Source organism: Terrapene carolina, unplaced genomic scaffold (assembly GCF_002925995.2).
Source record: "Terrapene carolina triunguis isolate 2854851 unplaced genomic scaffold, T_m_triunguis-2.0 Scaffold42, whole genome shotgun sequence".
NCBI classification, from domain to species: domain Eukaryota; kingdom Metazoa; phylum Chordata; order Testudines; family Emydidae; genus Terrapene; species Terrapene triunguis.
This window is the reverse complement of record NW_020664393.1, coordinates 32502791-32530554: the sequence shown is the minus strand read 5'-3', so window position 1 is coordinate 32530554 and position 27764 is coordinate 32502791. Positions and strand designations below refer to the sequence as shown.

The window sequence follows — 27764 nt, the reverse complement described above, 5'->3', positions numbered from 1 at the left end:
TCCACACCCCTGCCCCCCCGACAGCCCCCCCAGAACCATCTAACCCCCCCTGCTCCCTGTCCCTGACTGTCCCAACCCCTCTCCACACCCCTGCCCCCCTGACAGCCCCTCCCCCAAACACCCGACCCATCCAACCCCCCCTCCCTGTCCCCTGACCAGGGCCGGCTTTAAAGAGCCCAGGAATCGGGCTGCACTCCGGCCCGGGTTGCGGGGCTTGGGGCTGGGCCGGAGGTGCTCAGCCGGGGCTGGGCCGGCGCGCTCGGCTGGAACCAGGGCCGGCACTGCTGGGGCCCGAGCCGCCGGAGCCGAGGCCGGCGCTGCTGGGGCCCGAGCCGGGCCGGGGCCCAAGCCGGTGCTGCTGGGGCCCGAGCCGGGCCGGGCCGGGGGTGCTCGGCCGGAACCGGGGTCGCCACCCTGGGGCCGGAACCGGGGCCGGAGCCGCTGGGGCCTGAGCTGGGCCAGGCCGGGGGTGCTCGGCCGGAACCGGGGTCGCCACCCTGGGGCCGGAACCGGGGCCGGAGCCGCTGGGGCCTGAGCTGGGCCGGAGCCGCTGGGGCCGCCGGGCACCGCTCGGCCCGGGCCGGAAGGAGCCGCTCGGCCAGGGCCGCGCCTCCCCGGAGCTCTCCTCCTCGCGCCCCCCTGCCCCAGCTTACCTGCTGCTGCCTCCTACTTGCCCCTGCAGGAAGCAGGGGAGGGGGAGGAGCAGGTGGGCGGAGTGTTCAGGGGAGTGGAGGAGGGGGAAGGCAGCTGCGGGCCGGACAGCGTGGTAAGGCTGCAGGGGATGGGGGGAGCCGGGAAGGGGCTTTGGGTGCCCAGCGGCGCTTGGCCACCGCTTTTCTGTCTATAAATAGCCGACCGGGGGGAAATCCCAGACATTTTTAGATTTTTAAAAATCCCCCCCCGGATGGCTATTTATAGACCGAAAAGCTGGACATGTCCGGGGAAATCCGGACATATGGTAGCCCTACAGTCAGCCCCTTAAGCCCACATGGAGGGCCAAGGAGATCAGGCAGAGGAGTTTGAGAAGGTCGGGGGGGTTGTTAGTTTGTTTACCTCATTTGGGTTCAGCCTGGGCACAGAACTCTGCCTTGCACACACATTGCAGGGGCCTTAGGCCTGGTCTACAGTTTAAAGTTTTACCGACATAGCTATGTTGGTTTGGAGTATGAAAATATCACACACACAAACCCTGACATAGCAGGTCCTAGTGTAGATGAGCTGTGTCTCCCCCGGCGGGAGGAGGGAAGGAAGGGGGTTGCCGGTATATCTATACGGCTATATGGAATATGGGCAAACACTTTCTAGTGGAGTGCAGGCTTAGACTATAAACTCTTCGGGTCAGGGACGGTCTCTCACTCATATGTTTGTGCAGCACTCAGCACAATGAGGCCCTGACCTGTCTGGTGCTCTGGGTGCTACTACAATAAAATAATAAATAAATACCCAAGCACTTTAGGCATCCACAAATCTATCAAAAACAAGGAACTTCCCAACTCAAGGGGATGCCCACAAATGTGGTAAATTACCCGTATGTGATCTCTGTTAAACCCACAAGATGGAGCTATCTTAAAGGCTACTGGACTTGCACAAAGGAAATCCAGCAAGTAGGCTTTAACATGTTTATTACCAACGCTCTCCCAATCCTGAAGGCTCTGCATTGCCCCAGTCTCTCTTTCTCACCGTATCTGACCAATTGCCAAGTTTGTCTCTCCATTGCGGGACCACTCACCAAGATGATCAGTCTAGGGCCACAGTAAGGGAACTGTGTGATTTTAGGCAGCAGTTCTTAGAACAGGGGTTCTCAAACTGGGGGTCAAAACCCCTCAGGGGGTCATGGGGTTATTACATGGGGGGTCACGAGCTGTCAGCTTCCACCCCAAACCCTGCTTTGCCTCCAGCATTTATAGTGGTGTTAAATATATAAAAAAATATTTTTAATTTATATGAGGGGGTCGCACTCAGAGGCTTGTTATCTGAAAGGGGTCACCCGTACAATAGTTTGAGACCCACTGCCTTGGAAGATCCCATGTTTCATTTATTCCATTAAAGCTCCTGATTCTAGTGCTTGTTAGAAGGCTTTTTCAGACCCACGATTCCACCTTCCATTGAGGATGCTGGCAGAGCTTTTCTTTATATCCATCCTCAGTTTCTCATGGTAAGAACAGTTATTGTTACAGACCAATCCCTCAGCTACAGTAATACTCCCAACCTTGGATGATCCAAAAATAAAGGATCAAGATGAAATCTCCTATTCTTTTTCCTCTATGGTACATAAGGTGCTTCTGCTAGGCTTCCCATCAGCCCACTATCTTTAATTTCAGGATAAGGTAGTACATGGGATTGGTACCAGAAATAATTTTGTTTTCAAAGACATTATAACCCAATAGCCAGAACTGTCATAGAAGAAAGACTATAAACTGTCTGCAGGACACCGTCTTGCCAGTGCTTTTATGCAATATCACTCACTCTCCAAACTGACATATCCACAAGTCGTATCCTAATTGCAAATAAAACTACCATGTTCTTTTACAGGGTTTAATTTGCAAGATGAGAATTCCTATTCAAAGTTAGTCTGTATATTAGAGTCATGCAGAATTTTAAAAACAAAAAATGAGTGTGGGATTTCATTTGCTTACACGACAGTTCTTGAAGAGCTAAATATTTGTACTCTGTTTCCTAAACCAGAAAACGATCCACGCAATTTATTATACCTTTGATTTTCTATAACAGTGTAGTTCATCATACTTACTGATCCCTTTGGGCCCAGCAATCCCATATCACCCTAAACCAAAAATAAGACAAATTATGTCAGAACAGGATATTCATATTCAATTACAAATGCAGTGTTTTTGATATGTTTTCCTCAATGTTTAAAAAATGATTGTTCTATTAAGAGCTAAGGAATTTGCTGAAGTACACAAAATGACACCTATAAATCAACCAAAAGGATTGAAAGTAATTTGTATTAATACATTTATTTGTGAAAAAAACAGATTTCAGTTTTTCCATTAGTATTGCAATTTCAAAAAGTGATTTTTGTACCATATTATCAAATATGTTTGTTTATTTATAATATATATTTCAAAATATATATGATAAACAAGGAAAGCCCCCTAACACCCCATTGTTGAGTAATAGTCTATAACAGGGGTGGGCAAACTTTTTGGCCCAAGGACCACATCTGGGAATAGAAATTGTATGGCGGGCCATGAATGCTCACAAAATGGAGGTTGGGGTGTGGGGGGGGTGAGGGCTCTGGTTGGGGGTGCAGGTTCCGGGGTGGGGCCAGAAATGAGGAGATCAGGGTGCGGGACAGGGCTCCAGGCTGGGGTGGTGGAGTGGGATGTGGGGGGGTGGTGAGGGCTCTGGCTGGGTGCAGGCTCTGGGGTGGGGCTGGGGATGAGGAGTGTGGGGTGTAGGAGGGTGCTCTGAGCTCGGACCGAGGGGTTTGGAGGGCAGGAGGGGGATCAGGGCTGGGGCAGGCAGTTGGGGTGTGGGAAGGGGTGCAGGCTCCAGCTGGGAGTGCGGGCTCTGGGGTGGGGCTGGGGCAGGGAGTTGGAGCATGGGGAGAGGCTCAGGGATGCAGGCTCCAGGTGGCGCTTACCTCAAGCTGCTTCCAGAAGCAGCGGCATGTCCCTTCTCCAGCTCCTACTCAGAGGCACGGCCTTTGCACGCTGCCCCATCCACAGGCACCACCCCTGCAGCTCCCATTGGCTGTGGTCCCCAGCCAATGGGAGCTGCATGGGCGGTGCTTGGGGCGGGGGCACCGTGCAGAGTGGAGGCCTCTGGCCATGCCGCTGTTTCCAGGAGCCGTGTGGAGCGGCCCCTGACCCTGCTCCCTGGCTGGAGCGCCGCAGGGGGGCCATGCCGCTGCTTCTGGGAGCTGCGTGGAGCAGCCCCCAACCCTGCTCCTCGGCTAAGCACTGGAGCAGGGCAAGCCCCAGACCCTGCTCCCCAGTGGGAGCTCGAGGGCCGGATTAAAACAGTTTGCCCACCCCTGGTCTATAATAATTAGAGTTGGGCAGAAAAACTGCTGAAACGCTTTTTTAATCAGAATTTGCTGATTTGTTGAAATCAGAATGTTCTGCGGGACCGCGTCACTTTCAACAAAACTCCCCCGGAAGCCAGGCAGGTTTCAAAACCTGCCTGTTTTCCTGCCATCTTGCCTGCCCAGCTTACTGGTGGGCAGCCTGACTAGCTGATGGGGAGCCAAAAGTCACCAAGCTCCCAGCCTCAGCAGCCCAGGCTCCCCAGCTCTGGGGCAGGTTGCCTGATGGGCTGCCTGAAGGTATGTTACACTGGAGCTGGAGGCAGGGCCGGCTCCAGGGTTTTTGCCGCCCCAAGCAGCGCAAAAAAAAACAAAACAAAAAACAAACAAAAAAAAGCCGCGATCGTGATCTGCGGCGGCAATTCGGCGGGAGGTCCTTTGCCCCGAGCGGGAGTGAGGGACCATCCGCCAAATTGCCGCCGAATAGCTGGACGTGCCGCCCCTCTCCGGAGTGGCTGCCCCAAGCACCTGCTTGGCAAGCTGGCGCCTGGAGCCGGCCCTGGCTGGAGGTATAATTTCCAGGTTGGGTAGACATATCTGGGCTAGCTTTGATTGAGCTAGCATGCTAAAAATAGCAATGTGGCTGCGGCTGAACAGACAGAGAGATAAGCTAGCCGCCCTGAGTATGTACCTAGAGCAGTGGTGGGCAACCTGCGGCCCACAGGCCACACACAGCCCGTCAGGGTAATCCGCTGGCAGGCCGCAAGACAGTGTTTACATTGACTGTCCGCAGGCATGGCCACTCACAGCTCCCAGTGGCCGTGGTTCACCATTCCCGGCCAATTGCTAACCGCGGCCACTGGGAGATACAGGCAGCCATGCCTGCGGACAGTCAATGTAAACAAACTGTCTCACGGCCCGGCAGCAGATTACCCTGACGAGCCGCAGATTGCCCACCACTGACCTAGGGTTTCAGATAGGGACGGCGAGTCCATTCTGCCACATGTGCAGATATGGTTTCTGTTCCAAATCATAACAGAACCAGTTTTGGAAATCTCAAAATCCTCTGTGAAACAAAATTACTGTCCTACACCAAGCTCAAATTACTATCATAATGATGTATAGATGCATTTTATCATAATACCAATGGAGATATTTCCCTGAAAGCAGGACCGGATTAACGCAGGGGCTTTAGGGGCTGCAGCCCAGGGCCCTGGGCAAAAGGGGGCCTCGGCGCAGCAGGGCTCAGGCAGGCTGCCTGCATGCCGTGGCCCCACGCCGCTCCCGGAAGTGGCTGGCTGCTGGCACGTCTCTGTGGTCCCTGGTGGGGGGGGGGGGGGAGGTGGCGCCACGTGCTGCCCCCGCCCCCAGCACTGTCCCCACAGCTCCCAATGGGAGCTGCGAGGGCGGCACTTGTGGGTGCAGGCAGCGCATAGAGACATGCTGTCCCCCTCCCCTCAGGGGCACGCAGAGATGTGCCAGCAGCTGGCTGCTTCTGCGAGTGGCGTGGGGCCACAGCATGCAGGCAGGCAGCCTGCCAGAGCCCTGCTGCGCTGCCGGCCTGGGGCCGCCTGTGGTAAGCACCCCCTGCCCCAGGTCAGAATCCCCTCCTGCACCAAACTCCCTTCCAGAGCCCATACCCCAACACTCTGCCCCAGTCTGGAACCCCCTCCTGCAGCCAAACTCCCTCTCGGAAAGAAACAAATATAACAGCTGTTCCAAGGTAAGAAGTAGGCTATTTTGAATTAACTTAACTATATTCTATATGTTTTAAAACTGAAATGTAACCACAGAATGGCTTAATGTTAATTAAAAGGCAAGTTTAGTATAGCGTTAATAGCCTCGATGCCATAATTGTGCTCATTTTGTTTTCAATTAGTGAAAAGACTTGTATACAGGGCCCCACAAAATCTAATAGCCCTGGGCCCACAGGAGAATTAATCCAGTCCTGCCTGAAAGTGGTTGCTCTCCCAATCCGTGATAGCTTGTAGTGGAGTAGCAGGTTTCCCAGGGCTGGGAATGGGCATTTACTATAATTACAATTACTATGTAGTAACTGTTTTTACAAATAAATGTACCTACGGTTATATTTTTGTGTTTAGTATAGAACATGCCATGTCATCACTTTAGAAACTGACTCACTAGTAGCAGACTCAAAATTTTGCTTCACGGGAACCACACTTGCTGAAGAGCAAATCCCCTGGAGTCCCTATTTCAATTTTAAAAACTTTTAATTGCTGACATAAGGGTAATCAAATGTCATACGTTAGGAAGTAAGCTGATCGTTGCAGGAGTTAGGAATTAATTTTCTTGTCCAGACTACTGCATTATACAATTGGTTAGTATATTGCTTTACAAGTAGAAGAAGGGTATATCTTCCTTTGAAGCATCAGGTATTGGCCATTGGCAGAAGCAGCATATTGGACCTGATGGACAAGTGTGCTGATGTTTCCTTTTTTACATATAGTTTTAAAAACAAAATCAAGGCTTTTAATGTTTCAGAGGAGCCAGGGGATTTCAAAACTGAGACATTGGTGCAGCAGGTCCCAAAGGACACTGCAAAACTCTGCAGTGTAACCAATACATCCACTCTACTTCTGCAGTGATAAAATTATATGATAACACTGAGATTTGGTTTCTAATGGGAAAAAATCATGTTGGAAAAGTTTCTTCAACGGATAAAACAAAAAAGTTAGTATCATTCACATAAGAACATCTTAAAACAGATTAAGTGAAAATAATGTCTTACCAGGTCACCCCTTTCTCCTGGTTCTCCTTCTCCTCCAGCAGGACCCTGTATCAAAACAAGACACATGCTGTAAGAGTCTTACGCTCCTTAAAATTTGATGATTCTAGAGAGTACAGTGATTGATATCATAATTAATATTAGAAGACTTACTTGTTCACCTTTAGGCCCTGGCTCACCAACCAATCCCTAAATGTAAAATAAAAAACAAAATATTTTAGAACCTAGAAATCACTGAATGTAAAGAGGGATTTTATATTTCACTCTGGTCAGAACTAAGAGGCTGTTATCTTGAACCAGCATTTCTGGACTATTTGGATCTGAAAGCAGCTTTTTCTTCCTTCCTCCATTTTAAAATTTATTTTATCAAAAGTACTCCTAGAGATATTTGGGTCTCAATTGCTGTTGTATTATTGCAACAACACTGCAGAACAACCAGTTCAGGAGCTTTTTTGGTGTACTTATAAATCAGATTCACTCAGAGACAAAGATTAGATCTGAGTCCTCTGTTCTTCTGATATTTCCTACGGGGAAGGATAGTGATAAGGACAGAGAGAGGAGGGAAGGCACTAGTAAATCTTTGTATCCAATTAGATCAAATGTCACGTAGGGCTCATTCTGAAATTTTCCAATCTCCTTTGTCCATCTCTAGACACACTTGTTCAGAATGTTTATACTTGGGGAATAGAAAATTCAATCATTTGGCCATAGGAACATAAGAATGGCCCTACTGGGTCAGACCAAAGGTCCATCTAGCCCAGTATCCTGTCTTCCGACAGTGGCCAATGCCAGGTGCCCCAGAGGGAATGAATAGAACAGGTAATCATCAAGTGATCCATCTCCCGTCGCTCATTCCCAGCTTCTGGCAAACAGAGGCTAGGGACACCATTCCTGCCCATCCTGCCTAATAGCCAAACAGAGTATTTCACTCCAGTTCAGATTCAAAGCAGGAGGGTAGTGACCAAAAGTGACTATGATGTACTGGCTGTTCATTAAGGTCTTTGTAAAATCATTGGAAATACTCCTATGAGCTTCACTGGGCTTTGGATCAGGCCCTATATTGATTATCTCTGTCCAATTCATAGTGGAAAGGTATTCATAAGACCAATGCCATCATCACAAAGGACTTGAACTGCCACTCAAAGACGGGCCACAGAAAAGCCATAGGTAAACAGACCAAAATATGGTGAATCAGAAATAGTGTGAGACATAAGAGCTGGCATTGCTTTCCCCCCACTTCCCAACATAAATATGAAAGATCCACCAAAGTGCTACCATGCAGTTACAGGAGTACTCTATATTTGTATACAGGTAAATAGAACAGGTCCCAGTGAATGGTGATGAAGAATATGTGGCATAAGTCCTGGGTTTGGAAGGACTGTTAAAATGAATTGTCATGCATTGCAAATATCTTCTTCTGGTTGCTCTGTACATCACCTCTTAATGCACATATCACTGGGTTTTTGATTCAACTAAGGCTGGATACATTGCTTGCAAAACACATCCAGTCCCCAGGAAATCAGGAAGGGAGGAGGGGGACACTGATGACTTTGCATCAGTCTGGAGTGACCCCATTGTCTAAGCCTGAGACTGGCTCCAGAGGTAGACATTTCCAAATCTTCTGGACCAGCAGGGTGGGAAGGCTCAGTGGAAGGCATGGCCTCTATGGGATGAAAAAGGAAATAAACTAAAAATATGGTTTTATATATAGGGCTCTCTCTCAAAATAGGAAAAGTAAAAAGAAACAATGAGCTGAATTAATTCCTAGCATAACTATTTATTTTAAGGGAGTTACACTGGGAATGAATTTGGCCCTAAAGCAAATTTAGAAATATTCTCAGAAATCACTTACACAAATGGAAGTCAGCTGGATGTACTCTCAGAAACTATGAAAGACACTTTGATCTACTAAAAAGAGGAATTTGCAGATTCCTATCTGGCAACATTGACAGCTGGCTAGGAGTGTGTGTACCTGAAGTCAACATTCTGAAAAACCACACAGAAATATACTAACTTGATAGTAATACAGAGAGGACAAATGTTCAAGGTGGCCCTTAAAAACTTGCCAATTTACCTAGATAAGTAATTTAAAAAATTGTCACTAAGCCTTCTGTGGGCAAGCACAAGAGTAAGGGGGCATAAACCACAACCACAACCCCCGCCTAGCCTCGCTACATCACCAATGTGCGCTCTCCATGTCCTTCCCCGAGCGACTGGAGGAAAAGCGTATATTTTGTATAAGAATCCACTGTTATTCAGTGACATTCATCCTGCAAGGCAGGAAATCTCCAGCAAGTGAGTAGGAATTCTGAGGCTTCTCAGGGGCCCAATTTTTCCCTACAAAATACTGTTTGAGATACTTGTATCTTGTGAATGTGCATAGATAGCCTCAGAAGTTGCAGCAGTCACTATATTTCTATAGTATATACAGAGTACATAGAAACATTGCAGATACTGAAGTAGGGTAACATTTTCAGTGACTTCCCATTTTCAGGAGTGCCTAAATCAGTGATTTTCAAAGGGACTTAGACACTTTTGAAAATTTTATCTGTAACCGTATTTATTTACAGGGTGGATTTTTTTGGTAGATTCTTATGAGCCTTAATTAGCCATCGGACATTTAGAGCACCCAACTTTTAAGCAGCTATAATTGATTTTGGTGTGAAACAAGAAACTCTGAGAAATTAATAATCATAACAATGAATGAGTGATGTTAAAATCATTGTATTCCTCATGTTGCCATTCTTCACGGTGCATTCGAGCGCATTTCTTACCCTGTCACCTTTGGCGCCAGGCAGGCCTGAAGGACCTGGCAGTCCCGGTAGTCCTAGGTCCCCTTCAGGACCCTGTGAAAACAAACCAAGGATGGAAACTTCCCAGTATTGTTTCTGGGTAGAACCAATGGATAACTATAACCAAGGGCCAGTTTCTGGGCCCCTTACACACATTGAGTAGGATTTTATTCCCAGAGTAGTCCCAGCTCATACAGTCAGGGCATACTCTGTGTGAGTGGAGATTGCAGAATCTTGCTCATCTGAACAGTACTTTTGAGGAACTTATTATTGACGAACACAAATAGCAGCACTTATTGGACTTTCCCCTCCAGCCCTAGTGCTAAATAGTTTAGTTCTTAACAAAAAATTCCTGTCATTTATCCCCCATGGCTTGTACATTCCTCCTTAACAGCAGGCTCTTTCAGCTCAGACCTCTCCAACTGTGCTTCTAACTAGTACTGTGTAAATATTGTTTGAGTGGTAGTACAAGAGGGTATTCATGATCTGTCCCATTCATTAGTTCTAGGTAGCTGCTAGCAAAGAGCTGTTCTTTCACCACTCCTGCTTCTTGAAAATGCATAGCGCACACAATCTTACAGCTTTGGCTTCACACAAAACAAAAAAGCTTTATGCTTTTTCTATCTTGCCACCTCTTATAACCACAATACATTCTCAACACATTTTCATATGCTTTAAAATTTGAACATTGTGATTTTAGTACAGACACAAAGTACTGAAAAGGAAGCTTATCAATCATCCTTTTCATCATACTCCCTTGACTCCCTGTGTAAATGAATAGGGGAGTGAGGATTCCTTCTGATGCCATAAGTTCCTGGAAAATAAATATAAGCTGATGGGCATTGAAATATGCTGCTTACCAGTTTCCCTGGTGGACCTGGAGGCCCGGCAGGACCTGGCTCACCTCTGCTACCCTTTTAAGAAACAGAAGGGCATTGTTACAACCTTGAATATTTATTTTCTAATTAATTGTAAATGAATGACCTTTTTCCCCCTCAAACTTGATTCAATTACTGTTTTTCAGTGGGCTCTAATTTAAGGCTCATGTATATTAATGCAAACAAATGCAAGAGTCATAAAACTAAAAAGTTCTTAAAAGTAGTTTAAAAATCACTATACATCTGTCATGGCATACACTATGTTAATTAACATTACATTCCTGGACTTTTCGCATAATTTCCCAATACAGACAAATAAACTCTATTTTACAATTACAATTTTACTGCTATTTAATAATATTTAGGGACAGTCTGTGAACCCCTAACTCACACCAGTTAGCCATTACTCACAGAAGTGATCCTCTCCGTGGGACTACTCCAGTGAGTAGCCGCTCATCACTAGCCAACTTCAGGAAAGCACTTGATCACTTCATTAAGTCTATCCCTATCCAAGACAGCACTTAAGCACATGCTTAACTTTAGGCATGTGCTTTTAAGTCTCATCAATGGGACTTACGTGCATGCATAAGTGCGGTCATGAGGCCCAGTGTGAGTTTGCATATTATAATCTGGCTTTTAACTATTAGCCTAAAGTCTCATACTCCCTTACAGTGGACACATCCAGAGCCAAATGTGAACATTTCATGGGAGAGTTCTGGTCAGCAGCAGACTCAATGAGGTAACAAAGACCATGAATTTTATGGGAAACCCTAAAACTTGTGGGTTTTGTCATGGATGTCAGGACAAGCATACATCTTTAATTATGCTTTAACCTCACATCTTTACTTTAGGACATGTGTACATATTAAAATTTAAATTATGTATATATTTTAGACATCATACCCATATATTAATACCAGCACTATCTCTTTAAAATATATGCTATGGGTGAATTTCAAAATTTGAAGAAATTTTCAAAAGCGCCTAAGTCCCATTTTCAAAAGGAACTTCGGGACAGATTTTTAAAGATATTTCAAAGGGAGTTAGGCACTTAGGTGTTTTTGAACATACCACTAAGTGCCTAGCTTCATCTTTAGGCACCTAAATACCTTTAAAAATCTGCCCCTTAAGAGTCTCTTGTTGAAAGTCAATAGGACTTAGGCACCTAAATCACATAGGCTGAGATTTTAAAGGTATTCAGGCATTGCAGTGCTCAGTGTTGCAATGCTCAACTGATTTAGGAACCTACATCTCACTTTCTAGGGTATGTCTACACTACAGGATTAATCCGAATTTAGATAATTCGAATTTGGGAAACAGGTTGTATAAATTCGATTGTGCGCGGCCACACTAAGCACCTTAATTCGGTTTTTAACCACATTAATTCGGTGGTGTGCGGCCACACTACCCCATTAACTTAAACACAGTAATTCGGTGGTGTGCGTCCACACTAACCCTAATTCGAATTAACAAAATCGATTTAGGCTCTACTCCGTTCGTCGAGGTGGAGTACAGAAATTGATTTAAAGGGCCCTTTAATTCGAATTAACTGGCTCTGTAGTGTGGACGGGTGAAGGGTTAATTCGGATTAACGCTGCTAAATCCGAATTAATCCCGTAGTGTAGACCAGGCCCTAGAGGCATTTAGACCCTTGGGAGCCTAAATCCCAGTGATTGTCCTAAGTGCCTAAATCCCTTTAGAAGATGAGAATTAGGCTCCTAAATCAGTTAGCCATTGCACTGATGAGTGCCACAATACCTGAAAACCTTTAAAAATCTGGTCTTTGGGGACTTTTGACATTTGTACCATATACAATTTAGGGAGAATACTTGCTATAAAATCATGATGCAGCATGTAATGAGACTATAACATTCTTTATTTAGCAGTGAAAGTTATCAGTTATAAAGACCAGTTATTTTAATCTGATGTGTGTGGCTCTAAAAGATCTGGCTGAGAATGGATCTAATTACTCCAATATGGCATACAGTAGATAACTTACTATTTCAGAATGAAAAGGAAATTGTGACATGAGTGGATAAAAGGAGACATGAAAAATGCATTTTACACCATATGTCATAAATGCATGGATTGGCTTCTCAGACAAGGTTAGAAAGACTGAACTCTCAAATTTTCACAAAATAATGAGGTATCCTGGAGAGATCAGAGAATTTAGAAAGATTTTTTCCCAGTCATTTCCTCAACAAAGTTCCTGTGCTGTTAAAGCCATTATTTTTTAAAAAGTATTGCTGCATGGTTTGTGAAAGCATTATTCATAGTAACAGTCTGACCCTCACCCTATGACCCAGAAAACTCAGTAATCTTCTGTAAATCCTACATTTAACCACACGAATTCTGTATTACACTTCTACCCAGGATTGTCACATATTGTTCTAGATTTCAGGTTCAAGAAAGAAGATTTAATTTTAACTAAGATCAGTTTAAAAACCATTTATATCTAGATACCCCATAAGGACCATTTCTGAATGACATGAAAGTAAAATAAATCCTTTCAACACAATTACATTGACACAGAATAACTACTTGGCACTTGAATCATGCAGGTTCTGGTCATGTGATACTAAATTTGCAATTTTTCCTCAAATAGCAGTATTTTTCAGTGTTTCCCTAGTATGGTGAAAAAATACACTGAAGATATCATCTCCTGCTACCACAGATACTGTTATTGGATAGATTATTTCATACTAATGTCACATCTTTGGGTCCAGATGAGCTGTGCTTGACACTGGACCTGAGTGGAAAGACAGGAAGACAGTGACTCAAAGCCACTTTTCCACCACCACCAACTCCCAGTCCTAGGGCCAGCCAGGATCTTCATTAGCCCCAGGCATAATTTGAAGCAGCCCAAGACCTGTTCTACATTACACCTGACAGGAATGATCCCCTAGGATCTATTTTGTTGGCCAGGGATCACCAGAACACAAAAAGCTCTGGCCATGCCCCCAGCACATCACTCATGGCAGGGGTGGAAGGGCCAGAAGTAGGTGGTATTTTGCTACTTGGGGATGCCCTGATATCATAGGATCATAGATAGTCTGTTACAACAGCATCCTGGCTCCTCCAGTGCAAAGCAGCTGGATGGCAGGCCGAGGATGTGGACCAAAGACTTCATGACCAGTTCTGATCATCAAGAAAGAACATCTCATACTTATACACATTAGTTTTATCTTATCTCTTATATAAGGCAGATAGATTTTATATTACACATCTTGAAGTTGTGGAGGGACCACTCCCGCCCTGTTTGAAATTAGTGGGAGTTTTAACATTGGCTTCACTGGAAGCAGGATTGTGACCTTCATATGCAGAATGTGCTTTGTTCTTGATCTAACTATAACTTGTGTGTCTCTCAAGTATGTTCCCAGTCCATGCTGTTTCCTAGCACCACTGTGGTGATAGCTGCCTGGAAAGGGGTGAGGAGGGGTACACTCTCCAAGGGTGATGCAGCTGCCAAGCTGGTGTGTAAAGGGGCCGGCCACAATCTAGCCCCAGTGTCCTTTCAGAGCCTCAGATAAAAGGCACCATCCATTGTCTGCTGGATCCTCAGGTGCACCTGAGCAGAGAAGGGCATTGGTGGCTATGCAAGGGGACAAGTCGTCTGGCCCAGTAATGCAAAACAGCTGGTAGGATAGGCAAGGACCCAGCCCTGTTAGAGTTTACTATTCCACTATAGAATAAACACACTTTGGGGTAAATTTGAGTGCAATGTGGGCAGTTTTGCCATGAGCCAGACAGGGTTCTTCCTGGGGACATTGTCCGTAGCACGGCTCCTCCACCTCCCCTCCAGCCCACATGCCACACTCTAGCCTGAATTAACTGAGACTGCCAGCAAAAAATTAAAAATCTTTAAAAAAAGCTAACTTTTTCAAATGGCTTAATATCAGTTTTATGCTGTCAGACAGGATGTTCACACATCTGTATGTCACATTCTCTGCCAATGCTACACTAACAATTATCCATGGAATGTATGGCGTCAAGAATACAGGTGACATTCCATTAACCATCCAGCATTATTTAAAGTTACCTGGGCTAAATATTTAAAGATATGTGTGTATGCATATTAATACAGTAGAAATATAGACTCTGATACGTATTAATATACACTTATTGCAAGTGCCAAGTGATCACATAGCCTAAGACATTATCCTTTCAAAATCAAGTCAGGCACAGGAGGGAGAATCTAATGGCTTAGAAATGAGGACCAGGAAACCTGGGTTCTTCTTTTGCTTCACATATCCTGGGTGATGTTAATCTATCTGTGCATCTTTAAAATAGGAATAGTAATACTACCCTATGTCCTAGGGGTTGTTTGTGAAACTCTAAGACTAAACAGACGAGCAGTGCCAAAAAAATTGTGTATGCACAGTACATCCTGGGAAGGTGAAGACATCGGACTACTTATCCTGCCACCGTGTTGATGCCCAACTGAAGAAAATGGACCCACTTTTTAAACTTCAGGCATGTAAAGGGACCTGGTATCAAAAAGTTGATTTAAGTGACAGGACAATTAGTACAGCAATCCAGGATACATTTCAGGCTGAAAAAAAGGTCTTACAATTGTACCTATGAAAATAATCTTTGCAGTAGAGCACAGATAAAGAAAATAATTTAGCTAAAAACTACTGTATATACTAAACATTTTAAAAAAAAAACAGCCAATATATAAAAGCTAATATGCATGCATGTCTCCAGGTTATTTACTCAACTTACTATAAAAGCTTAAAACACCAAGCTATTTAACAAATTCAGAACTATACAAAATGTTAACCAACTAGAAAGGCTGGGAATAAAGCAAAAGGAACAAGTATCTGGTATAAATTCACCATGAAAAATTAAATGCTGCTAAATCTTAATAAATGTGTGGGAAAAATTGCAGATAATTACTTAAGGGAACACAGTCAACCTCACTGATTAGGCTTGACACTTTGACGTTTAAGAATTATTTCTTTTGGGCCACCTGCCACAATGACCAGTTTAAAAAGGATTTAAACCACAAGTTCAGTAATTATTTAGAATGACTTGTAATGTGATGCAAACATACTGTTAACTGACAAAACAATTACAATTGAAAAGAAGCTATGTTTGATTGGAAATTAGAAAATGCAAGTTGCACGGTACTCTTGTTACAAATGTAAGCATGTCATTTTCCTGTTTTATTAAATGAAGGTTGAATATTTCATAAAAAGCGCATAAATTATAACAGGCTTTTTTCTCAACTGCCCATACCAATTTTCTAATTAAAATTAGATAGATGATTATATTTTCTCAAGTGTTTATTTTCCTATACAGAAAATCTTCAGTAGTCAAGCAGATAAGATTGTATGATCTATTCCAATAAACAGATAAAAAATATTTTGTCTGTTGTTGGAATAGACTATGTAATCTAATTATCTTCATTTTGAATCATTAAAACCTCCTCTGAAAAACTATTATAAATGTTTAAGCTATTGGATATGACAGCTCTGGTTTTTGAGCACTGACTGGCTAACAACCAGGGTAACAATATTCTTCTGTGGATTTTAATAATAAAAATTGTTCTATTTATATAGCACCTTACATCCCAAAGGTTCCCAAACTGATATGTTAACAATATGATGATTTAGTTGGTGTTGGTCCTGCTCTGAGCACCACTGAAATATAATCGCCAATGAGGGAAATGCAGCCATTATTTAATAGTGCACAGAAGCAGCAACAGGGCTTGAAAACTCACTTGCCAGCAGAAATGGGAATTTTCCATTGGTAAGTGCCTCTTGCAGGCTGCTTAGATAAAAGAGGCCGCCTGAGAATATTGTTAATAAAATAGAAAAAAATCACGTTTAAATTTGTAAACACGAATCTCACCCCCCGCCCTCCATATCAAGTTACACCACAGAGGCGCACTGGAGGAGTGCTAATCTTGTTGGCTCCATCATCCCATACTGAAGGGTGTCCCGGCCCTTCAGCAATTACTAGCCTTGTTGTCTCTCCACCGCACTGAAGCAGAGGACAGAGGTAACACAACCCTTTTGACACCCCTTCCTTTTAGCCCATGAGAAGGTGCAGTGGCTTCCTAGTTCTCTCACTTCCTTGGGCCTATTAAGAAAATGATCCTGATAGCAGTGACTTCTTGGTGGCTCCTCCTCTTCTCTGTCAGGAGAAAAAGGGAAGAACTCCAGGTCCCTCCTGACTCCTGCCACAGAACCCTCCACTAGGAAGATGGGAGCAGGGGTTGGAATGAGAGTGGTGCATGGAATACGGGCTTAGTATGAGTAGAGGGCCTTTGACAGTAGAAGGAACCAGGAGAGGAGAAAAAGGAAGGGAATGATCAGTAGGAGGATGGAGAGTGTAGACTTGAGGAAAGGAAAAGTTAGAAGAGAGGAAGGAAGAAACTGAAATAAGTGGTAAAGAGGTGACCAAATAGAGATTAGGGGAAGGAAAGACAAAGAAGAAATAATTCATTGAAGAGCAACCATGGGATCTGTTACATTACTGAATGATGAAACAAAATGAGGGGAACACATTCCCCTGATCTCTGCAGTGACAAACAGAAAAATCACTGTATTTAATCTTCATTGAGTGTTTCTGTCTGACAACAGGGTTACTAATAATTAACCCAGCATGTCAACTCCTGTTTCTATGGACCGCTGATTTCATAAACTCATACTTGCATGTTATGGGATTAAAAGCATAGTTTAGCAGATTATCTTGCATGGTCAATGTAGAGAGATACTTTGTTCTTGATCTAACTATAACTTTTATGTGTCTCTCAAGTATTTAGGAGCTCAGTGCCAGGAGAACAGTTCAGAAAACAAATTCCATTCCATCCAAGACAACGCAGTTGGAGGCTTCCAACAAACCCAAGCTTTGGTGAGTATAGTTATGGCAAGCTTAACATTGAGATATTGTGTCACAACATGCTGAGTATATATATTCATGTTATCTATTTTTATATCCTTCTTGGACAGCCAATGGCCAAAAGTCATGCAAAGGTGTGTTCCAAAGAAAATAGTGTGTTGTAATAAAGTACATTCAGCAAATGATGATGCAAACCACAGAAACATACAGAAAGGAAAAGAAAACTTGTTCTTTAGCTGAGATTTGTTGAATATTTAAAGTCAGAGAGCAATTAGTTTATAGGAGCCAGTTTCCTTGCCTGGTTCCCCTTACAAGTAATATCACAGCACAAGGCCTGAAGGCTCCAAGTGAGCACCTCTGGAGTGGGATGGCAAGAGAGGAACTTGCAAACAGAGGTCATGGAGCATGAGTTCTTCTGAGCAGCAAATGGTCTCACACTGTGAATTCTAGTGCATTAAAGCTATCCCCAACTCACAGACAGTCTGTTGGGGACCATTTCCAGTAAGTTACAGCAGCCTCATGCTCTTCTAACTTCTCTCAGGACCAAGACTGGGGCCAGGCGAGAGACAAAGAGAGAAAATCAAAAAGCTGTTACCAGCCCCCTACAGCGACCACCTCTCATATCTCATCCGCAGCATAGACTCTGTCCCTATGTCTTCAACATTACACTTCAATGAGTGCCACCATATTTCTCTATGTAATTCCTTGCTTCTCCTATCCCACCCTCCCTCAAGGCTTATTCTTACCCTGGACTAGCCATCTTTCAAAACCTCTTGTATGTTTTTCTGAAGTAGGCTAGTGCTGTGGAAGCAATCTCCAGCAAAAGTACATGCTCCTCTGAACACCAGTATTTTCAACCAGAAGGAACTACTATGGTTCAAAGCACTACCTGTCCAGCCCCCTCCACCAGTGAGTAATATCTAGTAAAAGCATTAGAAAGGATCCAAGCCACAATGTTCGGAGACAGCACTGTCTCAGAGCATGTGATGGTGTCTGTTTCTAATAGCTGGCCCTGAAAAGGATAAGAGCATGCTCTTTACTGATAGCTAATCAGTTACTTTTTTAGCTTTAGTGGTAGGGATTGTGCTGCTGGTGTTGACGGTCTTGGGCTTGGTTCCCACTTGTGACCAGGGGGTCTCTACATGTGTGTCCATGGGTCCTTCTGTTTGGATCTGGGGATTCTGCTCAGCCTATTATGAAAGCAAGGGCTAGCTGCAAAATGAGGATCCATGTTTCAATTTCAAACTCGCCACCACCAGCACCCAAAATAAGTTGTGGAATAATTGTGTCAATTGTTTTGTTTTGAGTCCAGCTGAAATCTGTATATACTGTAATTGTGAGCACAGCTGCTTTTTTAATGTGGGTTGATGCGCATCCACTTGACTAAGGAGTTAGAGCTTAGTATTTTCCTTAAGTAACTGGCACTTGTGATAAGTAGTATGTATACCACATTGTTGGGTTCATCAACCAGGACCTCAGACATCACAGTTCCAAATATGCACAGTAGGAAACAAGTCAAGTACTTACAGGTGGACCCCTTGGTCCTATTGGTCCCTCTATCCCCTGTGGTCCTTGTTCGCCCTGTTTTCATAATGATAAGAACAGAGCATGTTTGAAAACTGACTCTTTGCACAAAATAGAAATGTTCTTGTGAAAGATTCAGAAAAGAAGAAAAGTGATCTTACAGGTTTACCAGAATTTCCCATTAAACCTGGTATCCCAGGGGCACCTGCATTACCCTGTTAGACAGAAAGGTGAAAAAGTTAGCCATACCAAGCTACCAGTTACCATAGCAGTTCAAGAGAATTAACAAAGAAATTAACAAGCAATGAAATCAAACCACCTGCTGTACCCATTTTTGCTCTTACTCTTTATTCTCCACCTGATTCTCCTCCATCCAATTCCACCAAGTTCTTCCCTTATTTTTGTACAGCAACCAATCACACTGATGGGACTCCAATTATAGTGGATGCACGGAAGCATGCCATAGATTTAAATGAATCCCGACTTCCAGTCTAATCTCTTTTTTGAGTTGCTCACGGTTTTTTCCTCAAATTTCTTTTGGTCTGAAATTTTCCGTGCTTTTTGTTCAGGCCCTATGTGAATATTCGTGGAGAGTTTGAGCGGAATTGGAACAGCCATTTTTCAGTTATTTGAACTGTTAGAATTGAAAGCTCTTGTCTTTTTATCCATTTAATGAAGCTGCATATGCTGTTCTTATTAACATATCTAATCCTTTTTTGAAGTGTACTATGCTATATGTGTCAATGATATCCTCTGCAGTTCATTTCACAGAATTACTATATGCTGCATTTAAAAAAAATTATTTTAAGTGTTTTGAATCAACAAAACCTTTCATCTTTTACACAAGATCAATGCTATTGTCACAATGAAAGAACTGCAAAAACTGCAGACCAACCATTGATTAAGTTTTTGTTCACTTATCTGGCATGTATCATTTTTTATGTCAATGGTTATTTTTCATTTAACCACAATGACAAGTGAACAAAACTTCACTGGCTATTTTAAAATTTGATAAACACAAAATCCAATTTTAGAGGAAAGGAAGTAGATTATTTAAATTATTTTACCTTTGGGCCAGAAACACCATTTGCACCTGGGGAGCCAGGTAAACCCTAAAAGAAACAACATTTTAAATGTCATTTGTGTGTTATTACGGAGTCTAGAAATGTACAAAAAGCACCTGCTGAAACTTGTTAAAAATGTAACTTTACATTATTACAATCATAATTTATACTTTTCGAGTCCTTTCACCTGAAGATCTTGATGCACTTTCCAAACAGTAATTGATAAAGCCTGATCCCCCTGTGAAGTAGGTAAATAGTATTATCCCCATTTTATAGTTAGGAAAAAGGCAGCACAGAGAGGTGAAAGATTGTGCTTTGTTCAGGGTCACAACATGAGTCACTGCCACTGCCAGATTCAGAAATGGGTATAATACCCAGAACTCCCCACTCTAATCTTATGCTCAGACTACAAAACCCCTCTCTCTTGTTTACACTCCACATTCCCTCTCTTGTATACAACCATTCACAGCAAGTGCTCTCTATAGTTAGGAAAAAACATAGCAAAAAACAGAACCAACTTCAGAATGCAACTGTACATCAAATGATATTTTAACTTAGTTCCTTCAATATCTTCTCTGGGTATCTGCTCCTGTAGCAGAATGTTTTGAAAAAGTTTCTGTTGGGCTTTTAACACTTGACACTGGTTTGACATAAATAAACAATTATTGTGAGAGAAGTAACTGTAACCAGTGCAGGAAGTATTCTTTACCCTGGCATTGGAGGCTGAATTTTTCTCTAGCTGCAAATGTAAAGGAAATAAGGTTTTTAATTTGGGAACATTATGCACTATCTATATTCCCAACATATCCAACATTTTAAATCTACAAACTACAAGATTAAACATAAAAATGTATTTACTGGTATGGTATACGTCTCCTTGACTGTGACCAATCCACATGAATTAAGAATAGCACTGTGTGTTTTAACAGCAGAGCAGTGCTATGCCTTTTATGTATGTATTTTATGGTAGATTCAATTTGTTCTTAGTTATTTATACTGTTTGAATTAAATTAAACCCTCATAACACCCAAGTGTGGAGAGCCCCATAATGGGACAGCTGCAGATTCTCCTATCACAAGCAAATCCCACACTGACATAAAGTGGGTGGTATCTGGCCACTAGCTCCCTCACATCCCTTCCATATGGGACATTTTGGGGCAAGAGGAAGTATGGGGCACTCCAGCAATCCTAGACTGGCAGAACAGCCGCAGGGGACTGTTCCATCTGGGTAAATTCAACCAGCCTTAGGCTGCTCTAACTTTCATTGTGGATCACTTTGGCTCCCAGCCAGTCCCAAGATTAGGAAAGGCGGAAAGCCATCTTTCACTACCTCACCTCCTTAGCTGCCCCAAACACAAGATCAGTACAGCTGAGGACTGAGCCCTCAGTGTTGATAAAGACAAAATCAAATCCTAATACACAAATATCAGAATATATCTTCAATCCTATAACTCAGACAGACCAAAAAAAACAAAACCCAATAGCAATGCCTCCTACACCTCAGGATGACCACAAGCCTCATCTCCTACAGCATTAAATCTAAAACCCACACCAGATAAATAAATACAAACAAATCTGGGCTTGTGTTAAAATGTATAAGGCACTCGGGATGGGATTCAGAAAGTTATTTAGGCACTTAACTCTTTTCATTTCAATGTGTGATGAGCAAGTATATAAACCTAGATAGATAGGTGGATAGAATTATAAAGAGATGATTAGTAAAAAGAATTGAATAAAGAATAAATATTGGTAGAAAGAATGAAAATAGCATTCTACTGATTTGTAAACGAATTCCTTTATACTTAAAACTAAACCACACTCAGACACCCCTACTATCAGACAAGGTCTAGTAAACTCCACTACCTGGATAAACTTTTGCAAAATTAAAAACGTATTGGGCCACATGCTCAGATATTCCCACAGTGCACAGAGTCAGGGGGTGATGTGTAAAGCTTCTACTTACACTGTTCTGATCCTGATGTCCATGCCTTCTACTATGTGCTCTGTTAGAGTAGCCTGCGGGATGTTATTTATGCCTGCCTGTAACAGCCACAAGGCATTGAACCCTTAGCCCAGAAAGAACTCCCAAGGAAGTTGCATGTTGGTCCACCCTTTTTTAGTAACATACTTCCCTATTATGCTGACAGCCAGGAGGTTGTTTTGTGTGCAACCCTCTATTTTGGCTATACACTTCAGGATCACCCTTGCACTGGAGTTATCCTCCCTGGGCCATTCACTCAGTTTTTCCACCAAGGTATGATGGGGCACAAAAGCTGGCACAAGTGCATCTGAGAAACTGGTCTCTTCTTTGTGTTTGAACTGAATAGGACTTTCACATTTAAAGTATCAGATACCTACTGGCAGTCCTTGAAGTCCTGCATCACCTGGAGCACCAGGTTTTCCTGGTTCACCCTGAAAAAAAATCGATTTACATAAATTATATAAAATCTTCAGTTAAATAAGTAAAAAACCTTTATTTCTAGAAAGCAGAAACAGTATGATTTTAGACATTTAGGCTGGGGAAGTTTACTACAAATTACCATAGTAACGTTCAGAAACCAAAAGCAGTAGCACAATTGAAAAACATACAAAATATATAGGTGAGTGGAGCTATTACAGTTAGAGCAATGTGAATCAAATGACATGTAAACTGAGATAGCCAGATAGGATACAGTTAGCCTACCTTTGCTCCAGGCATTCCAGGGATCGCTTCCCGGCCATCAACCCCCGGTAAGCCCTTGAAACACAGATAGCATATTGTTATAAAGAACATTCTTTGCCTGTCTTAATGCTGTTCCCCAGCATTTGCAATCTAAAGGATCACGATAGAGAACAAATTTTTTAAATAAATGGGATATACATACAGCTTCTCCTTTAGGCCCAGGGAGGCCAGTTATTCCTCTAATACCTTGAGGACCCTAAAAAAAAAAGATACATTGAAGTGACATATGCAAGAAGCATCAATACATGATTATTCAAGGATGTAGTTGGTAAGTTACCTTCAGCACACGTAATGGGATATATAATATTATTGCTAAGTGTTTACTGGTAAATATGATTTGAACTCACCCTGTCTCCCTTCGGACCTGTCTCTCCCCGTAGACCTCTCTGTCCCTGGTCTCCCTGCAGGAAATATTTTCATTTAGCAACAAAGTCAGAATACAATTGGTCGTATTGATTAAATGAAATCAGGTAAAACATCAAAGGTGAAATTCACTCTTGTGCAGAGAGCATGTGCTTGGCCCTGTGCAACATTTGAGCCCCAAATCAAGGGTTTAGGTGGGTCTTGAATGGTACATAGCGACCTCTAACTGGTGAATTTCAGTTTAATGGCTCACTCTTGCATTATTTGGGAACACCTAAAACTCCCAGTGAAACCAATTAGAGTTTGGGTGCATAAAGATGCAAGATCTAGCTTTTAATAAGCACCACTGCCTTTTAAATGTCCTTGTGTTTTCACATTTACCCATACTCCGCTTAGGCTGCACTCTCACTCTATAAACAACTAAAAAGTAATTCAGTGGAACCCTCTTAAAAGGGAATCACTTCACTATGGGAAGGGAAGATATCTACATTCACTGTATGCTGGTATCCATGCTGACTAGTCCATTTAGGCAATTATAGATAGGTATATAGTTTTCTCAAACCTTCTTAAGATATGTTAGATGGTACTTCCCTTCCCCTTATTAGATCAAAACAGTGTTTCAGGTGTTTAGGTACTTACGCTCAGAAGGTGAGTACATCTATATTTTTTCTGTGGAGGATGCTAATTCTAAATGAAATATGTCTAATTTACATTGACATTAATTGGCCTGTGCAGTTTATAGTTAACAGGCCCTGATGTAGGCCAGAAGTTAGGGCACTCACCCAGGATGTGTCCCCCCTCTGCCTGATTTCCACTTGATATAAACTATTTAAATATTCACTGGGCCACAGAGAGTGTAAGAATGATGCTATAGCCCAGTGCTTAGTGCACTCACCTGGGAAACCCAGGTTCCAGTCCCTACTCCAATGTGTGTTTAAGTATTCTACACAAAGTGGGCCTGGGTCTCGCACATCCTGGGTGAGTGCTCTAACCACTGGGATAAAGGGTATTCTGGGGTGGGTAAAATGGGACACAAGCTCCTCTTCAGTTTTTGCAAGGAAGAACTTTGGGGAACTGGGCTTAGATATCACCCCTCTCCTCAGCATTTCCTACTGGCTCGTTTAGGCAGCTCCCCTCTCAGCTGGCTGGCTTTTGTGAATCTCTTTAAGTACCTAACTCTCCCCATGCCTTGTATAAGGAGCCTGGCACCTAACTTAGGGCTGAGGATTCCACTAGGAGGCAAGGTACCTAAAAGTTAGGCACTGCACCATTGATCCCAGGTCCCCTTTATGGAACGGTTCCAATGTGGGATAATGATGTGCAAAAAGAAAAGAACCCAGCTTGACCTTCAGAGCCCAAAGGGAGTTTACAGACTTGGCACTAAGAAATAAACATCTTTTTACTAAGTGCCTGTTCTGCTGTTATCAAGTTACACCATTAACTTCAATAGCAACACTATCAGACTCAAAATGTCTGAAAAAACCTACACAATACACAATACCACCTGAATAAAGGTGCTTAATTAGAACAATTTCTCTGCTATAAGGCTAACTTTTATTTCTTTTATTATGACATCTAAAACACCCAAGCTGCTTTCCCCACCATAATAAATATCATTAGAAAAGAGGTAAAGTGCCCTTGTTTAAATGGACAACATTTAGCTTCTATTGGACTCAAAAATGATTTGTTTATCCCCATGTATGAAAGGGAAGAGTCACTGTGATTTTTATCATTCAACTGAATAATGCAAAGAGAAGTTTTTCTGTTTTGTTTGTAAAACAAGGGACTCTTGTGTCTCCAAAACATAAAAGTGCTTGCCGCTGAGTTATGATAGTGGGCAAGAATAGAGGCAAAGATATGCATGTATGTTATGCCCAATTTTTAAAAAACATTTTTTCTTTATTTTTTATATATGCCATTTTAAGAACACGAATTGTTATACCAGGCTAACCTGGCCCATCTTGTCTGGTATCAGTTACAGGAAATCATCTATTCCTGAGGCTTCTGAGAAAGAAATGCTCAAACACACACAGGCTAATTGTGCAATGTTACATCATGGGCTGGAGAGAGAATTATTTACATATATTGTCATTTGTACAGTTTATGATTATGCGCTTAAGCATGAAGAAATCCTGTCTAGTAGAGATTAAATTAGATCAACTATAAGGTTGAATGTTATGTGAAGGGTGGTTGGGGAGACAACTAGAGAAGTAGAATGATCCTAGGGGGTATAGGGCAATTAATTCCAGATTCCCTCAGAATCTGCTTATACCTGAATAATGTTAAAAACCTTTGTAACTGGGGCGCTGATGCCTAGCAGTAGCAACTGTCACCGACAATAAGTGGTGGTATTTGATCTACTTTTTCCTTCCCTTCATCCCCCCTCCTCCCTTTAGTTTAGCTGGATTTGAGAAGTGAAAAACTGGGAAACCAGTGGGGATGTGGGAGGTTAGTGGGGAAGTGGGAAGAGAAGGAGGCCCATTGTGCCGTCTCCCAACATTTTCTCTGAGGATATATGTACTGATCATTCTTTAAAAATTTGGTGATTGTTGCATTTCAATATTGAATGTAACACACAAATGGGCATGCTTTTACTAAAAGGGCAGAGACCTGGAAAAAGCTTGGAAGCCTTTATAAGGACTTGCAGAACATTGTGACTCTGGCATCAGTAAGGAGAACACATGTGAGATTGTCTAGATGTTGGTATTTTGAACAAGGTACTTTTGAGAAAGTTAGAGTGAACGTCTGAGCTAACTTTGGAACACATGGCACCAGTAGCATGGCAGTCGGGGCTGCTGAAAATGAAGCAAGCACATAGCAGAAACATCGTGCTGCCGTGAATTGAGGTGTGACTAGAACAGCTCCAATGCAACCAGAAGTCTCACAGCTGCAGCCAGCTGTAAATGTACAGCAGCCTCTAAAGCAGTGGTGTCCAACCCTGGGTCTGGGGTGGGGACGCTTGTGGTCCTCAAGAGACTAAATTGTGGCCTTTGAGCATAACTGTGTCAAGAAGAAAATGCCCTGAAATTGTTAAACCAAAGTGTTTGAATTAACCCTATTACTACAGGGATCCAGATGGGGACACCTCTTTCTCCATAGCCACAGGAGCAACTCTGAGGTGAGATGGGAGAACTCTGAGCAACTGCTGTCCCTTCCTTGTTGTAATTGCTATACAGCTCACCCGCTTGGCATCTGCTCATTACTGAAGAGGCTGGAGGGAGCAGCACCGGTTGCTTCATTCCCTGCTTTTCTGTCAGGATGTGGAAGCCCAGGGGAAGCAGAACAGAAGTTCGATTGGTTCTGTCTGCACCTGAGGCTGTGCCTACCAAAGAATAACTTCCCTCCCATGACACCCACCCCAAGGGGAAATGAGAGAGAAGCTGACAAGCAACACTAATAATCAACGAAGAGTCCTGTGGCACCTATAGACTAACAGACATATTGGAGCATAAGCTTTCGTGGGTGAATACCTACTTCGTCAGACTCATGTGCAAATCCAGACTAACACGGCTACCCCTCTGATACTTAACACGAATAATGACTCCCTTAGTCTCTGCCTAACTCAGTTTGGAGGAGCCTGAAGTCTCTCCTCAGCTTGCTCTGACTTATACCAGTTAGAGCCATCTCTGAGGGGTCATATGCCAGCTACTCCTCCTCACCCCTGGAGGCCGGAGCTGCATGGAGCAAGATGTAGTCACGGGGCTGGCAATCCCGCGGGCTGGATTGAAAGCCCTGATGGGCCGGATCCGGCCCGCAGGCTGTAGTTTTCCCTCCCCTGTACTAAGGGAAAACCCTTTGCCAAAGCAAATAGCCCCCTGCTTTACTTCTATAAACTTTCTTAAAAGTTAATATCACTTTGAATGATCTGGCTGACACAAAACTCTACTTACAGATCCACCAGGGAGCCCTCGTGGACCAGGGTCACCATCAAGGCCACGAGCACCCTAAGAATAAAGAGATAACACAAGATAGTAGGGCTGACTTCCTGAGATATACCAAGCACCTACATATCCCAATTACTTCGGTAGGAATTGCAAGTGCCCTGCACCTCTCTGAATTTGGCTCTCGGTTATTAAAATAAATACAAACAGTTTTCACAAAGTGGCTTTTTAATCTTTTTAAACTCTAGTTTGCCTTTTCGGGAGTTATATAATTAAATGCCAGCAAATGTTATATATGAAATTATGTCATTCCTCAAACGTACTGGACAGTGATGAATTAAGCCACTTTGAACTATTTCAGAACAATTCATTGTTGTCCTTAACTAATTCCCTGCATCACACAAAAACATACTGCACATATATAGCATAATGGACTGACACCAAAATGTGAATTGCAATTGATTTTTATATAGGGTCTCATAAAACTATCTTCAAAAATGCTTTATAGAGAGAATCAATTATAAGCCAAAGTGAAAATAAATGTTTTCAGGAAAGATTTAGAAAGAATAAGGAATGTGTGTCTCAGAGAGAGGCAGTAAGTATTTCACATAGCTGGGGCAGGAATGTAAGTGGCCAAATAACTGTGGGAGGTGAAGGGGACAGTGGGGATATATGGTGGGAATCGTAGAACAAGAAAGAAAGCTTTGCTTTCCATATCTTTCACTGGATACACAGACTGGATTTGCACCATTCTGTTCAGTGACTTCTATCGAAACTGAGTTAATGAAAGTAATCCATGTACCAAGGCAAGCAGGTGAAAATTAGAGACAGAAGAAGTAGAAAGGCTGAGGAGGACACAATCAGGGGAAATGAATATTCAATAAACTTTAGTTTTATTTCAAAAGGTTATGGCCTTTGTAAATTAATATCACAATTAAGCTTGATGCCTTGCCAACA

The 27764-nt window shown here is 42.9% G+C and overlaps 1 protein-coding gene across 1 annotated transcript in view; it reads right to left on the bottom strand.

Annotated features, from left to right (window-relative positions):
- The window catches only part of COL9A1 (collagen type IX alpha 1 chain), a 96510-nt gene that overhangs the window by 18329 nt on the left and 50417 nt on the right, over nt 1-27764 (bottom strand). Inside the window, exons 20-32 of the mRNA XM_026656253.2 lie at nt 26817-26870; nt 22911-22964; nt 22706-22759; nt 22525-22578; nt 22200-22253; nt 19845-19889; nt 18939-18992; nt 18781-18834; nt 10387-10440; nt 9509-9580; nt 6888-6923; nt 6738-6782; nt 2750-2782 (exon numbers count right to left, since the gene is read on the bottom strand). Coding sequence (XP_026512038.1) covers nt 2750-2782; nt 6738-6782; nt 6888-6923; nt 9509-9580; nt 10387-10440; nt 18781-18834; nt 18939-18992; nt 19845-19889; nt 22200-22253; nt 22525-22578; nt 22706-22759; nt 22911-22964; nt 26817-26870 — 663 coding nt within the window. The remainder of the gene's footprint in view (nt 1-2749; nt 2783-6737; nt 6783-6887; nt 6924-9508; nt 9581-10386; nt 10441-18780; nt 18835-18938; nt 18993-19844; nt 19890-22199; nt 22254-22524; nt 22579-22705; nt 22760-22910; nt 22965-26816; nt 26871-27764) is intronic.